Genomic DNA, 16,379 nt, shown 5'->3' on the forward strand with positions numbered 1-16,379 from the left:
ACTTTGTCTATATCGATGATTATCAATGCAAGAAGGCCTCTAAGAAACCCCCTAAAAAGTCTCTCGATGAGACTATGAATTACTATATGTCAAGATTAACTAATGAGCACTGCCTAAATTCACTCCTGCCCATAATGGATGCAGCACCAATTAATTTCTTGAAATTTGGTAGGTTGCTCCACTGAATTTCATTAAAAAATTTCCAGTATACAATATTTTTTTTTTTTTTTTTGGGTGGAAAAAACAATTTTTTGATCTCTATATTTTAGCCCTAATTTCAATTTGTTAATCAAGTTTTCATAGCTTTCATTTTAATCCTTATATTTTTAAACTTGCTATCATTTTAGTTGCTGTCGTCATCTCACTTACAAAGAATATTTACATGGCTAATGGACTGCATTACTAGTTTAAAACTTTAAATAGTATTTTTCATAAGTACTGCAACCATAAGGATCAAAATGATAACTTGTTTAAAAATATAATGATCAAAATAAAAGTTATTAAAACTCAAGGACCAATTGAAAAAAATAGGACCAAAATATAGAGACAAAAAATATGTTTTTTCTCTTTCATTAAAAAAAAAAATTATTATTATTAAGGTAAAATGTAGTTGTTCTCTTTTCTTTTCTCTCTTTTTGATTAGTAAGTCACCATTGGCACTTTTTTTCTACTCCTTTTTCTTGATAAGAAAGTTTTGGTCGAAAAGAGGAGAGAAAATTCTAATTATTGACCTCCACTTCAAAATGCCATAATCTCGAACTGATAGTGTTACCCCCTTAGACTTAAATAAGTGGTTTTATTCCTGAAGTTCTACCTCCTAACCCTTTTTATAGAAGAAAAAAGATATCATTATATTTAAGTTTATTAACTTGAAAGTTGGTATTTGATTTTTCAATATATATATATGATAGTTAACAATAATTGTAGTGAATAGCTAATGAGAAAATTTTTATAACAAATTCAGGTTTAACTAGTAATAAAATGTTGTCCATAGAATCACTTGGTTATCATATGTAAAAGAAACGCACTGCTCATAAGCTAGGTATGATTTGCAAGAACACATCTTTGTGAATGAGCTTACCCTTTGCCATTTTTACCCATTCTCATTTTTACCCATTTTGTATTCTCGTGGCTTGTGGCAGTTTTTGGTGTCTTGACTCTTGAGCACTGAAATGGAAATCCCATTATGTTTGGCTGTATGGTGTATGGGACTTATGATTCTTGTGGAATATAATAATACATAATAATTACAGTTGAGTTGTACAAACCATATATTGAAGTGGAAATCCCATTTCCAAGTTAAAGATTCACAATTTTCTTTTCCAAGCATTAAACACAGTAACAACGAAGGATATTGGTCCAATAATGAAGGGTTATTCATTATTCCCATTTTTATTTAGTCAAGGATAAGTCTTGAATTCAAACCTTCAAAAGCAAGGGCTCATATTGTAAATTTATTAAGGAAAATGTTAACAAATGTCTTTAGAGTATTGGTTAATAATCCATTTAAAGAAAGTTTTTATGGAAAAAGAAAAAAAAAAATTAATATTTTGACAGTTTTTTTTTTCATTTCTCATAAAAGTGGTGTCAAAACTTTCTTAAAATGGATTGTTAACCAATACCTTAAGGACACTCGTTAGCATGACTCATTTATTAAAAAAAAAAAATTCAATATATTTTGAACCACAGCACTCACTCAAACAGAATAGGATTTTCTTCTATCTAAATTACAAAATTGTTTACTTTCTTGACATGCTGAGCCAAAATGTGTGTTGTTGGTTACTCAAAAAATAGATACAACTTCCTATCAAAAAAAAAAAAGATACCACTATGATTAAATCCCTCCTCCTCTTTACCATCTTTGCAAAATTGTTTCTATGTAAATTTCATACCAAACAAGAAGGTTTCCAAAGTTTACTTCTTGGTCTAGTTGTTGGTTCTTATCCTCAGCCAAATACAGAATTTTGTGTGCCCATCATCAATCACTTTAGTGGGATCCTCAGCATTATCTCTGAGATATGCTTCCTATGTCATGCCATGGATTCTCTAGTAACCGTATTTTGTTCCCTTCCTTTTTGGTCCACTTGCTCCAACAATTAAAAAAAAAAAAAAACTGACCTGGGGTCACTGATTATAGGGATGGGGTGGCTTTTTTTTTTTTTTTTTTTTTTTTTTTTTTTTTCAAGGGTCCCACATTTGATGAAATAAGCCATGATGTCAATTTGGAGTTTACATTACAATCCCCTCATCATATCATGATGATATCTGTCTCATAATTAATGCTGAGATGAGAGGTTGCACGTACTAAGTCCACAATTATTTTGTTGACTTAACATCGATTGGTTAATCTTTTGTTAGGTTACCCATATCACCAACTTACTTGCATGATGAATCATATGGTAATTTACATGTTCCACCATCAAAATCATATGAACCTGGACATGAAGCAAGACCCAATGACCCACACACACCCAAAAAAAAAACCCAATGATCTACTTGTACTTGTCATTTTGTTGCATATGAAACATTGAGATCCATGCCTGTTAGCTATATTTGTGAGGCAATATTATAATATTTTTCACTCTCTTTTTTTTCTTCCAATTGTTGATATGTTCTATAGTTTTGAGGAATATCACTTTCACTTCAAATTATATCATTAGTGTAAAATTTTATATCTTTAATTTTAGATTTTAGTTTTTTATTGTTCATTGAAACTTAGAGCTCAAGTACTGAGTCACGTCACCCTTTTTGTGTCCCAGGAATTATAGAGGTTGGTAGCATTTTTCTTTTCCTTTTATTATTTTATCATTCTGTAGAAGTATATTTTTCTCAAACTAAGCACAACAAATGGGAAACGTAAAGTGAATAGAAAATCAGACAGGAAGTTAATTTTTTTTTTTTTTTAGGGATGCTTAATTTAAGTCTGCTTTATTCCACCAATCAAAAAAAAAAAAAAAAAGTCTGCATTATTCCCTTCAACTGTTTTCACCAAATTAATGTCCATATAAAGCCAATTGTTTAACATTTCAACAATCAAGTGATAAAATCTTTTATCGTCAAATAAGACATTACACCAAAAAATCAATTATTGTCTTGCCCTGAGAACTATTATTATGGAGCGAACACCATAAATTAAAATTCGATCTTATTTATTTATATATATAAAGAACACTTGAATATTAATTCTTGTTAATTTGTTTTTCCTTTAATTATAGTTTTTTTTATAACCACTTAATTCAGTGTAGAAACTAGAGATGGATATCCTTTTAGAAACTAGAGATGGATATCCTTTTCCCCCTCTTTTTCAAAATTCAATAAATTCAAGATGGCCTACAAAACAAGCCAAAATCTACTGAAAAATGGGTAGCAGAATTGGTAATCTCCAGTAGTTATAGGTGAGAAGCTTGTGTATTCATTTCCATAATACAGTTGGGGATGGATAGGCACTTTGAATTACGGAGGAAACTAACCACATGTCCTAATCCTTCATAAGTACACATTATTGATTGATACCAAACAAATTATACATACATAGTGAAGGCTATATTAATATTTTCATATTTCATATTTATAATTAAAAAATAATTATTGTGGAGTATCTAGGTTTGAATTTTTCCATCCCTACATATATGTAAATACAGAATTAAAAAAGAATCGTTACCTTACCCAAAAAGAGTTGATTTTCCATTCGATTTCCAACTACCATTTGCGTCTAAATGAATGGTGAGTTAGCCAGGACAATTATGAACACTATTAGAAATTGCCTGTAACTTAAATTCTTTGTATGCAAATGTCAGGCCAAGAGCATAAATTAGAAAGGAGTAGTTCTAATCCTAACCCAATTTTTGATTCATTATTTTATTTAAAAAAAAGGCTGAAAGTTCCATTAAAGAAAAGCCATATCTGCTTGGATTACCACAGTAAGGTGGGAAGGAACATCTTTCATCTACACCAAAAAACTTGTGACATATTTAGCACGTCTAGCAAGGTTGTGAGTAACAGAATTACCTTGACAACGAACATGTGAGAAACTAAAAGAGACCTAGAGCAAAAAAGTTTTTTTTTTTTTTTTTGAGAAACAAGCAAGATATTCTTTGAGCTCAGTGGAAATTTTAAAAGATATTTATTAAGATTTGACTTACACATAACTATCTTAGCTACCATCATAATAAATTTCGCTTCAGAGTTCACCTTTGTTTTTTCATGATAATGACTAGAACACTTGTGCAACTTGAGAATAAAAAAGGTAGAACATAAGCCAAGAGCCTAGTAATTTTTGTGGTGTTCAAATCCACATCCCTCACTACTTGTAAGAAAAAGAAAAATAAAAAAAGCACATGGAAGGTCCAATCAAGCAATCCTAATTTGGGTGCTCAAAATTGGGTCAATCATGAATCACCCAATTGAACATCCTCTAGGTGTGAACGTATCTGGAAGATTAGACTGCAAATATGCAATAGTGTGAATTAGAAGATCACTTAATTAAGCATTGATGTAACGCATTCTGTGAATTGAAATTTGAATGCCCACTTAATTAAGCAAGTCGTACATAGATATTTACCATGAAAGAGGTCCTTAATCTATTTGGGACCATTTAGGTGGGCAAATAGAGGAGACAAAATCCTCAACTGGTTCCACACTTTTTATCAGATACAGAAAAAAGATTTGGCTAACTACTACACCCATATATTAATGAAAAACTTCTTTTTTTTATTTTATTTTTATTTTTATTTTATCTTAACTACTTGTTCTCCATTTTGTGTTCAATTTTTCTTTGTTAACTGCATACTTATTTATCTTCAATCAAGCCAAAACTTAAGAATTGGACTTCCAAGGAGCCAATGAGTCTAACAAACATAAATATGAAACTTTGAACGTTGAACTTTGTTTCTTGGAAGAAATGAGACAAGATTGAAAACAATAACCATCAGGCTGACAAACAGTTAAAGAGAGCATGGATTTTCAACATTGTGCACGTAGGAAATCTAAGTATTAAATATTTTCTATGCACCCAGAAATTAAAGAGCAATGTTTGGCTTGTTGGAAGACCAAAAGCATTCAATACTTGGTGCTATTTGTCAAAGGCTCAAAATATATCATCATCAGCCAATCTAAGCTATCAAAGAAACGTAGAGGATTTTATTGGAGTCAAATGCACTAGTTTTCTCAATATTGTCAAAAAAGGAGATGTTTCAATGAGGTTACAATAGTAAAGTGTAGGGTATTTCATTGTCAAAATTTATGAAGTCAGAAGTTCCAAATTTGTTACTTTGAAGGGATAGGCATCCTGATAAATCAAGCACATGTTAAAATGTGACATTCTGGTACAGTGTGATTAAGATTTCATGATAATATGCTTACCTACTCAAAGACTAAGCTATTTCATTGCCAGAATAACCAATGTGTACATTCTCACAAAGATATCAACAAAGGAATGTGCGATTACAAATAAATGATATGACAATGTACATGGCCTACAGCACCCGACTATAAGCTGGAAATATGATCTGAACTGACATCTGATCGAATCGTGGAACTATCATAGTTGAATGCGAACGATTCTGCTAATTCAACAGCATCCTGAACCCTAAGCCGGGTCCCCTGTTGCCCCACAACTGTAGCTGCAACCCTAGATGCCAATGTACCCATTCCTTTCAAATCTGACATACCCCGTAAAATACCATACAACATACCGGATGCATATGCATCCCCAGCACCACAAGTGTCCACTGGTACGCATGGAGAAGGAGGGATATATACTGCTTCTCCTTTTACACCTATGTAAGAGCCTCTTGGCCCATCAGTAACTGAGATTAGGGGAACAAAATGGCTCAGATACCTTGTAGCTGAAACGGGACTTTCCTTTGATGCAAAGTGACATAGAGCTCTAGCTTCATCACTGTTAGCAAAAACAATGTCGGCATGGTTCCCTATTATTTCCCTGACAGCAGAAAAGGAAAGAAAAGTAAAATAAAACTGAATGAACTGTTCACAGAGAAAACGATTTCAGCATATGAATGGAGATTGCCAGATTGGAGTCTTCAATGAGGAAAAAGTTACTCCTTCCGTCCCACTTTTTTTGTCCTGTTTGAAAAGTCAAACTTTTTAAGAAAACATCATTTATGATCTTGTCTACCTTTTAAAAATGTATAAGTTTCCAAAACTCTTTTTAAGAGAACATTTATTATCTTGTCTACCTTTTAAAAATGTATAAGTTTCCAAAACTACCCTTAAAAAAATTTATCAAAAAATTGAATTAGTAAATTAATAGGGGTATAATAGGAACATTAGTAAATTAATGAGTTTTATTTTTAGAAACAGAACAATATTTTAGGACATCTCAAAATGGAATAGAGGACAAGAAAAGTGGGACGGAGGGAGTACTAATCACAAGATAAATGAGATAATAGAATGTATTAAAAAATTGAAAGGAAATATAAAACAAACAAGAATGAATTTTAAAAATTGGACAATTAATTCTCTGGTTTCAAAAAGTTCAGGTGTTAAACCAGAGAGAAGATGAAATAGCTTTGGAACTAAGGTTTTTTCTACCCCTCACAATCTATAAAAGCAACAGGCACCTAGCAACCTGGGATCTGGAACCATCCATAGTTTTTTAGTAGCATTCATTTGAGTCCATCTTCTTTATGATGGCTAACCATTTTAGTGAAGAATATTTGGAGTTCGACACTTGAAGATTTTAATAAATGATCCCATTTCTTTCTTCTTCTGAGGATTTCAATAATTAAACTCATTTCTATACAATTATTATAGAAATAATTATTGCCTAAATCCCTTTCCATAGAATTATGGAAATAGCTGTTGCCCCAAAATACTTGTTCTCAACTGTATAGAAAGCCCAATTAGTTCATGCAATGTCCCTGGTCCGTCCTCAATCCTTATGATCATACTTGGATTAATTTGTTCATTTAATATAGCCCCACCTCCACCTCATCTTCATCATCATCCCAATGCTAAAGATTTCACTTAGGGCAATAATTTGTAGGACAATTCTATTGGAAATTGGCATGTTGGGCACTTGAGGACATGTGACCTAATCCTCCTTATGCAACACTATTGTGAAGGTTGTCAAAGAATTCAGCTTCATTTACACTATTGCGAAGGTTGTCATAAGATTGTCAACCACATTGAAGAGAAACATACTAACCACCACAATTGGGTTAATTAAATTTAGTAAAAGCTATTTTAGTCATCCTTTCTATTGGGGTGGAGGGAAGAGGTCTTAGCAAATTTAAATAACAAAAGCCTATTAAGGCATAAAGAATCATGCCATCTATGTGATTATTCTATAATAACATAACCAAGTCAGCTAGCAATCTTACCAGAAATCATCATAGTGTCTCTCGATGCAGGAGACATCGGATGCTGTTACAGCAACCAGGGCTCCACACCTACGTGCTTCCTCACATGCTTTAGCGATTGTTTTAATTGTATCAAGAAATTCAAATAAATACCCTTCAACAACAAGTATGTTTGTCTTTGAAACTATGCTAGCTAAGCTTGGATCATAATTGACAGTTGACGGCATGCCCTGATATCAGGAGGCATATATATTAGTGTCTCATTCAATTCACTTCATAGACAATTTACACACACTAACAAAATGATAAGAGCTTCTTTGGAACGTAAATTTTATATGTGAACTTTAAACTGCCCCAAAAGTTCTATTAGAAATTAAAAGACAGGTGACTGCCGATTGCAAAGTAACTTAAGAAAACTATTTTTGATAAGTTTGCTCAGCTAAAATAATTTATTTTATAATCAGTAAAGTAATAATGCAACTAATAAGAAGAAAGGCCAACAAGCAATGGATGATTCACAAAAGTTATCGGCACTAAAAAACTTAGAAAGTCAAATAACATCATCATTTCCAGAGTAATTTAGGCCATTCATACCTTGAAAAGCCACTAGCCAAAAAAATTGAGATTTCTTGTTCTAGTTCCTCCCTCACCATCTCCTTGGATATGCAAGGATCCTAAAGATGTGTATACTTTTTATTTTATTCATAAGCAAGCCCCCAATAAATTTCAGAACTCATGATAATTTTCAAGTTAACTAAACCATAACTTGCTGAAGTTAATTGATTTGCATATAGTCATCATCCTGTGAATGGTTTCCAAAAAGATGAAACAAATAAATCAAATTGTGCATAAGCCTGTAAACTTTCAGCCAGGGAATAAAGTGTGTGTGTGTGTGTGTGTGTGTTTGAGAGAGAGAGAGAGAGAGAAGAGAAGAGAAGAGAATAAGTCATTTTCAGGATTCAACTTTCCCATGTGCACCAATTGATCATTTAACACACACTATTAACAACTTAAAAGCTCTCAGCCCAAGAACCCACATTTTCAGTCTACATCTAGATTGTATGAGTTAGTCGCCAGCCCATTAATAGAATGTACAGACATTTTCTATTCAATAATAAATTATTAGAGGAAACAAGATGTAGCCAACAGCTGGAAAATTCCACACCAAGCATAAATATAAAAGTACCGCATCAGTAATATATGAATTTAAGTATTTAACACTCTTTTTTGGGGTAAAAGTAAAACTATAAAACTTTCATAAATTAAGTAAAAAGATGTTACATATATTTAGCCAACCTGATATGAAAGCATCGTACGATGAGCATCTGGAGTTGTCAGAACTATCACTGTCCCTGTTGTCCCATCCTTGATGGGTGCAGATAGAAATTGCACATTTGCCCGACGCAGTTTTGTCCTATTAAACACATTATGAGAGGAAGTCAAATTTTATTCCATCACAGAAGCAATAAAGTTGAATAACTATTAAGAGAGGTATCAAAAAGTTAACCCCAAACAATCCTTGTGACCAATTTAAATACTTAGAGAATGCTATAGAGAGAAGACCCACAAAATATGTGGGTGCAATTCTACTATGAAACTGATAAGAATCTGTAAAGTTGTGATTTACAACTAATTTGTGTTAGCTTTAATTCCGTGCCAAATTTTATTGTAATTTTGTTCAATCTTATATACCATGTATCTTATGTGGGATTTCATTGTAAGGGTTGTGTGTGAGAGAGAGTGTGAAGACTCAAGAAAAATTGAAGATTAAAGGAGTTTTCGTAGGTAGCTCACAAGAAGACTTCCCACGAAGTGAAGCCATGTGCTTAGCACAAAACTGGAATACGAAGAGTCATGACAGATGGTGACAACTGGTTTTCGCGAGTATTTCGCGGGTAAGACCTTTCCACGAGATACCCGCAAAACATTTTGTTTCGTCATTTTGTCATATCTGATACACTAGATCTCTACCCACACTATATATACTCACATTACCCATATATTGAGAGGAGTGCTTTTTAGGGAGAAAACCCTAGCCATTACCCTTGAGAGTGAGAGATTGTTATACTCACAATCCTCTACACAATCCATTGTGGTTTTCCTCAACTCCTACTTCTCCATATCCAAATCCTTGAGAGGTTGATAGTTCAATCACTTACCACACCCATCCTGAGTGTAAAGTGAGGTTTTGGTGCTATTGGGAAGTATTAGAAGAAGCCATTTGTTTGGTGGATGCAATCGGGTTGAATTGCGAGATCCGGAGAGTTAGAGAAGACAAGGTTTCGTCAAGTCAGTTGGTAGCAAGAGCTTGGAGGGCTCAAGTACATGGGATAAACTAGGTTTGGAGGGTCTTTTGTTATTCGTGTACTCTAACTCATTCTCTAGTGGATCAATTTACCGCTTGGAGGGCGGCGGAGAGATTTTTCACTGAGTTCTTCGGTTTCCTCTTCGATAACACATCGGTGTGTTATCTTGTGTTTGCATTCTTCTTCCCTACTCTTTTAGCTTTCATTTTATTGTTGATATTTGATGAATATGGCTTAGAATAGTTATATTGTTTGGTTGCTCGCATTTACTTTATTCTGCACTTAGTTTAAGTTAGAATAAAATCAACCAAGTCGTAATTTTAATTTGGGGGTCTAAACAGCTCGTGTTTTCACACAAATTCGAGCTTTCAGAATCTAATGCAATCTTCCATTGAAACACACAGGACAGAGAACATATGGATGAAAATCATGAAATGATCTAAAAAATGACCTCTTAGATGACTACTCCATCGACTGCAACTGTTTGCCCATATTCATTCTGACAATAAAATTTCCAGAGGAACGTATACTTTCCCAGGTTCTTCTAGTTATAAGTAAAGAAATATAAGCATCTCCTATCGTTCAACCATGAGAAGTTTTTCAGCTAGAAATACCTCCAATAAATTGAAAGAGGGGACCATCTTAACATGGGCCAAGAGAGGTGTTTGATACCTCATTGATGACTGTTTGAGAATTTTTTTTCTTTTTTCAAATAAGTAACCATTTGTGTTCATCACAATGGCTCCAGATGCACTTTGATTTTTAACCTCTTTTAGACCCCTCAAGTTAGTCAACAGAGGAACATCCATTGAATTAAAAAGATAACACCCTGAAGTCATGGAAGGAATTTAATACACATGCACGCAGCTCATGTGTCAAATCTAAAACAGGCAGCAAGATCATCAAACTCATCATATATAGGATATTGCTTGTATTTACAGATCTGGTCAAGTAAACTATTGAAAGGATAACCATAAGCAAATAGTTCCTGCAAGAAAAGGCAAGGAAAACGACCAAAAAACCAATGTCTCCTTGTTTCCATAACACGTAAGAGCTAAACACCTACTATAGTTCCATAACAACTCAATATTTTCAACGGCAAGCTTCCAAGGAGATAGAATAGTAATCCTATTAGCCAGATAGAGGTCTTTACGTTTAGTGTCTTATTTTCTACCCAAACATACATCTAATGCATAGACCTTGATCGTTGGGGACACAAATTGTAGACCAAAAACTACATCTTTTTATCTTTTGATCTCCTTGGAACTCCCACCCTGCCCCAAACAAAAGAGGAAGTAAGATTATGTTGCAATTTCTCTATAGTGTTAGCCACTTTAATAATGAGTTTATATTCAGAAAGGTAGTAGACTATGAGCTTAGCTTATGAGGAATTATTGAGTTATCCAACCCCCAAGAGCAGAATCAGATCATTTCAATAATCCATAACTTGCCCATGCTATCAGTCACTGGAGTTTAAAATTCCAGCAAGAGAGCATTCAGTCATGGATAAGACCAAAGTGCTTAACTGACCATCTAGATTGATTGTGAAATTAGATAACCTATTTTCCTTTAGGCCATTCATATAACATAGAAGACAGATATAACTCATATCTTGCTATCTCACACAACATTACTAGACTACCAGAAGTTATAAGTCAAAATTTAAAGATTATTTACTACTGGTATCCGTGTTTCTCGCTTTCTATTTGCTGATGATACCATTCTTTTCTGCGATGTCTCTAGAGAGCAGATTCTTTCTATTAGGCTGGTTTTGACCTGTTTTCAAGCTTTTACTGGTTTGAAGGTGAATGTGGGGAAAAGTGAAATTGTCCCTATTAAGGAGGTGCGTAACATTCAGTCTTTGGCTAATATCCTTCAGTGCAGGATGGAAAGTTTGCCTATGATCTACTTGGGTATGCCTTTGGGTACTTTGTAGAAAACACCCTCTATTTGGAATCCGATCCTTGAGAGGATGGATAAGAAGCTTTCAGGCTGGAAGCAGCGTGGTAGACTCATCTTGCTGAAGAGTACCCTTTCAAGCCTTCCGACTTATTACCTTTCCCTTTTTACTATCCCTAAAGCTGTGGCGACTAGATTGGAACGCATTCAAAGGAACTTCCTGTGGGGTTCAATAGTTGAGTGCTTCAAATTTCCATTGGTGGCTTGGGAAAAGGTTTGCTTGCCGCATGAGTTGGGTGGTTTGGGAGTTCGGAAGTTGGTGCCTTTTAATCAAGCCTTATTAGGAAAATGGCTTTGGAGGTATGGCCATGAAACCTCGCGTTTGTGGCGTAGGGTCATTGCCATGAAATATGGGGAAGGAAAAGGGGGTTGGTGCACTAGAGCTTGTAGTAGGGCTCATGATTGTGGGTTATGGCGGAGCATTAGTGAAGGGCGGGAAACTTCGCTAAGCATTTCTCTTTTGTGGTGGGGGACGGTTCTCGTATTCTTTTTTGGCATGATAAGTGGATTGGGGATGTTCCTCTCAAAATTCTATATCCTCAGTTATTTTTGTGTTCAGCTAATAAGGAGGCTTGCATTTCAGAGGTGTTAAGCCCTCCAGTGGGTGATAATGACAGAGTGTGGAGTTTAAGGTTTCATAGGAATTCAATGATTGGAAGTTGGCAGCTTCGTACTCCTTTCTTCATTTCATCCAAACCCGAATTCCAAGGGGTGGAGGGTGTGACAGACTTTGTTGGGATCTTAATGGCAGTGGGAAGTTTGATACTCGGTCCTTTTATCATAAGATTCGAAATGCAACTCCTTCCACTTTCTCTTGGAAGGGAATTTGGAAAGTTAAGGCCATGTTTGGTTTACTTTTTCTCATCACTCAATTTTCGTCACTCATTACTCATCACTCATCACTCATTGCTCATCATTCATCACTCAAAATACCCTACCCGTTTGACACCATCACTCACTTGTCATCACTCAATATTTTTCACACTATTTGTGGGTCCCATACTTGTCACACAGTGCAGGATTTTTTTTTTTTTTTTTTCATTCAATGTCACTGAACCCAGTGAAAAAAAAAAAAAAACAGAACATGAAGACCGAACCAGTGACACTGAACCCAATGAAAAAAAAATAAAAAACTAGAACATGAAACCAACCAGTGAAAAAAAAAAAAAAAAAAACAGAACAGACCGAACTAGTGAAAGAAAGAAGAAGAAGAAGAAAAAAAAAAAGAACCGAACAGCCCACCCAGGAGAAAGGAAAAAAAAAGTCAAAAGTGGTCAAAAGTTGCGGCTGGGTACTGTTTGTGAGTCCCCTATGTGTGTTTAATTACAATATTGCCATTGAGTTATGAGTTATGGAAACTAAAAACAGCCAAAATGTGTTTTCAGTTTCCATAACTCATAACTCAAAAATCAGAGAATTGAGTGATGGAAACAGAGTTATGGACTTCCCAAACAACCTTTTTGCTATGGGTCCCACCATTTTTGAGTTATGAGTTATGGAAACAGAGATATGAGTTATGGAAATTGACAAACCAAACACCTCCTAAGGTTCCTAAAAGGGTGGCTTTTTTTTATGTGAACAGCAGCCCATGGTCAAATTCTAACTTTGGATAACCTTATGCTTCGTGGTTGCTCTTTGGCAAATCGTTGTTGTTTGTGCTGCAACAATGCGGAATCTGTGGATCACATGTTACTTTTCTATCCGATAGCTCATTCTTTATGGATGTATATGATTCGACTATTTGGGATCGAATAGGTCATGCCAGGTTTAGTTGTAGACTTATTATTTTGCTGGTATCATTGGCTTGGGAAGCATAGCTCAGATATTTGGGATTTGGTTCCAGGTTGTTTAATGTGGACTATTTGGACTGAACGGAATAGGCGGTCTTTTGAGGATGAGGGAAAAACTGTGATTCAGTTATTAGAGTTTTGTCAGCGGACCCTCTTTGATTGGTTTTGATGTTGGGGTTATTCGGATAGTTCTACCCTTTTGGATTTTCTTTCATCTATTAGAATAGATTAGGGGATGCTTCTGTCTTTTTGTTTCTTCTTTTCCTTTGTTCACTACCGTGAACTCTTTGTGTTTCTCTTGCTATTCTTTTATCAATAATATTTCTTCTTACTTATCAAAAAAAAAAATAGAATCAACAATATCAGTTCTGTCAAAAGGAAAAACCAAAAGTTGCTTGACATCTACTCCTTCAACATACTTAATCCATAATGGCAATCTCTCTTTCCTTTTCCTTTTTTTTTTTTTTTTAAATTAATTTATTTATTTTTTAACTTGGTGTGGAAACAACCAGCCAGAGTCTCCCTAACCAGAAGTTTGGTTTCACTCAATTCTAAATAAAGACATAGATAAAAACAAATAACAAACAAGTCTAGTCAAAACAGAGCCTGACCTGTAGAAGCCACCTAATGGATCGCTGCCCACACTGCCAGCCATGGCTACATTCAAGGCAGGGCCTCCAATGGGCCTACTACCAAGCCGAGCCAAGGCCACTAAACTGTTGGAAAGAGATCCACCAGCAGCAGCCTTGTAGCTGCATCCATCCATAGCCTGCAAAACTCTACCCCTCTCCTCATGATTCACAACCTTCCTTGTTCCTTTCTCTAATCCCAGTTTATTTAAAAATTCATCATCAACCATGCCGGAAAAATCAACCTAACAATAGTTAACAAACATGCAAGTAAGAATAAACTTTTATTAATATAATACCACAGTAGAACATCAGATAAGAAAAGGTTAAAATTTTGAAGCTACAATCAGAGATACTTAATCACAAATAAAATTAGTGCTGAATTCCAACATAATACCAGATACAAGTGACAGACTGACAGTGCATTTTAAAGATATTGAAGCAGTCATAGTTTTTTCAACATTTACCTTATATTTTTTTTTTTTTTGAGAAAACACAACATTTACCTTATATAATGATTATAATTGCGTATATTAAAGACTTGAAAACCAAATTTCAGTCCTCTAACTATTTTGACAGATGCTTCACACGATTAAAGAGTGCAATAACAAAGTAATCAATATATTGATATAATGCAACACCCCGAAATTGCTACCAAATGAGATTAAATGCATGCCTTCCTAACTAAAAACCACTGCCCTCCATCATTTCACACATGCACACACGAAATATTGAGCAATTTCCAATATACAAATTGAGGAATCTGATAATGAACATGGTCAGAAAAATTGCAAATCATGTAACTCACTAGTTTTCTCGGAAATTCAAACTTTTCCCCAAAAAAAACGAAAACCCCATAAAAGTTTAAAGTTACTACCATGGCTTGTCCAAGACCCAGGACATCCCATCTGTCAGGCAAGAGACAAGACCCAAAATTCCAATTCTCCTCTGTTTCTACTTCCACTTCTTCCTCATCGCTGTTACTCTCTTCTTCTTCTTCTTCTTCTTCAGCCCCACTCTCAAACTCTGCTGCGCCTCTCTCACCTCTGAAGCTGGAACAAGAAGAAACCCTGAAAAAACCATGTGGGCCTTTCACCATAGAAGCAGGTCTCAACCTCTCTCTCCCTCTGTGATGCCAAAAGGCAAAGATTTTGGAATGCCCATGTGTATATTGGAAAGTTGGAGGGGAGAGGAAAGAAGTGGAGATGTGAGGAAGAGACAGAGACATAGACATAGATAAAACTCCTATCCTATGACTGTCTCTTTATCTATCTATGTTGTCTGTCTCTAGAATATATATATATATATATATATACCTGTCTTTGTTCTTGGTGTGGTTTTGGGGTTTATAAGCTTTATAGTAATTGCTGGGTTTCTATAAAAACTGATAGCTTTCCTTCCTCTTCTTCTTCATACAGAACTACTTAGTAACCATTCAAACCAATGCCCCCTATTTGCTCGGGAGGCAAAGGGCAATGTTCAATGGAGGAATGGATAAACCAATGGCTACGCTTCGGTCTCAAAAATGAATATTTCTTCTTTGCTTTTGTAAAAGATAAATAAAAGGAAAGAGAGTGAGAAAAAGATAATTACACATCTCTGGATATTGACCACATGTTTCTTTCCAGCTTCGTCAAGAGCTCTCTCGATTCATCCCCCCTCTCTCTCTCTCTCTCTCAAAAATTTCTACTTGCCGAATTCTGGTAGTTGCTTTTTTTAAGCGAAAATTACAATGGGGAATGTAAACAGTCAATCAATTTAGTACTATTTTTAGAAATATTTTATATTTCTAAAAGCAGTATCAAAATTATATTTTATGAGTTATAAACAATTGTCATAAAGGACTACTTAAATTATATCATTTTAAAAAAATTATATCATAAATTACATTTTACATTATAAAATTTTAAAATGTATATTTAACGCTTTAAATTATCATTTATGTTACACTTTGCACTTTATTGTCGATTGGGCTTGTTAACTTAAATGAAAAAAACATAGTATCATATGAAAAGAGGCAATTGTTCATCTTCTCAATTGCTTGAAAATAAAGGAGATACTATTATACTTTAACATTTTAAACTATACTCATGATTATACTTGTACCCTAAACTTTGGTTTTTGGTCCAAGATTATGCCAGAATTGACGGCGTGATGCAAAATGTGACACGAGTTATAGATAAAGGTGTTGTTGAGGACTGTTTTTTCGGCCCACGTGGCATTACTTCATTGACACCTCATGCCACATCAACATATTATTGGTTTTTTAGATAAGTCTATTTAAAACCCAAAATAAGCTCATATCTCATTCAACTACATGAATTGGGCTCGCATGGCCCACAAGATCCTTACTTCAAGAGGCGGATTCATGGT

General features: G+C 34.6%; 1 protein-coding gene across 1 annotated transcript; it reads right to left on the reverse strand.

Moving 5' to 3' along the window:
• Positions 1-5,274: 5,274 nt before the first annotated feature.
• On the reverse strand, positions 5,275-15,685 carry LOC115959693 (uncharacterized sugar kinase slr0537). The gene is made up of 5 exons (XM_031078193.1): positions 14,884-15,685; positions 13,989-14,251; positions 8,619-8,736; positions 7,344-7,552; positions 5,275-5,941 (listed from the first exon to the last, which is right to left on the reverse strand). The coding sequence occupies exons 1-5, from the start codon at positions 15,238-15,240 to the stop codon at positions 5,488-5,490; spliced, it is 1,401 nt and encodes a 466-aa protein (XP_030934053.1). The 5' UTR covers positions 15,241-15,685; the 3' UTR covers positions 5,275-5,487.
• Positions 15,686-16,379: the final 694 nt, after the last annotated feature.

The sequence above is a fragment of the Quercus lobata genome, chromosome 9 (genome assembly GCF_001633185.2).
Source record: "Quercus lobata isolate SW786 chromosome 9, ValleyOak3.0 Primary Assembly, whole genome shotgun sequence".
NCBI classification, from domain to species: domain Eukaryota; kingdom Viridiplantae; phylum Streptophyta; class Magnoliopsida; order Fagales; family Fagaceae; genus Quercus; species Quercus lobata.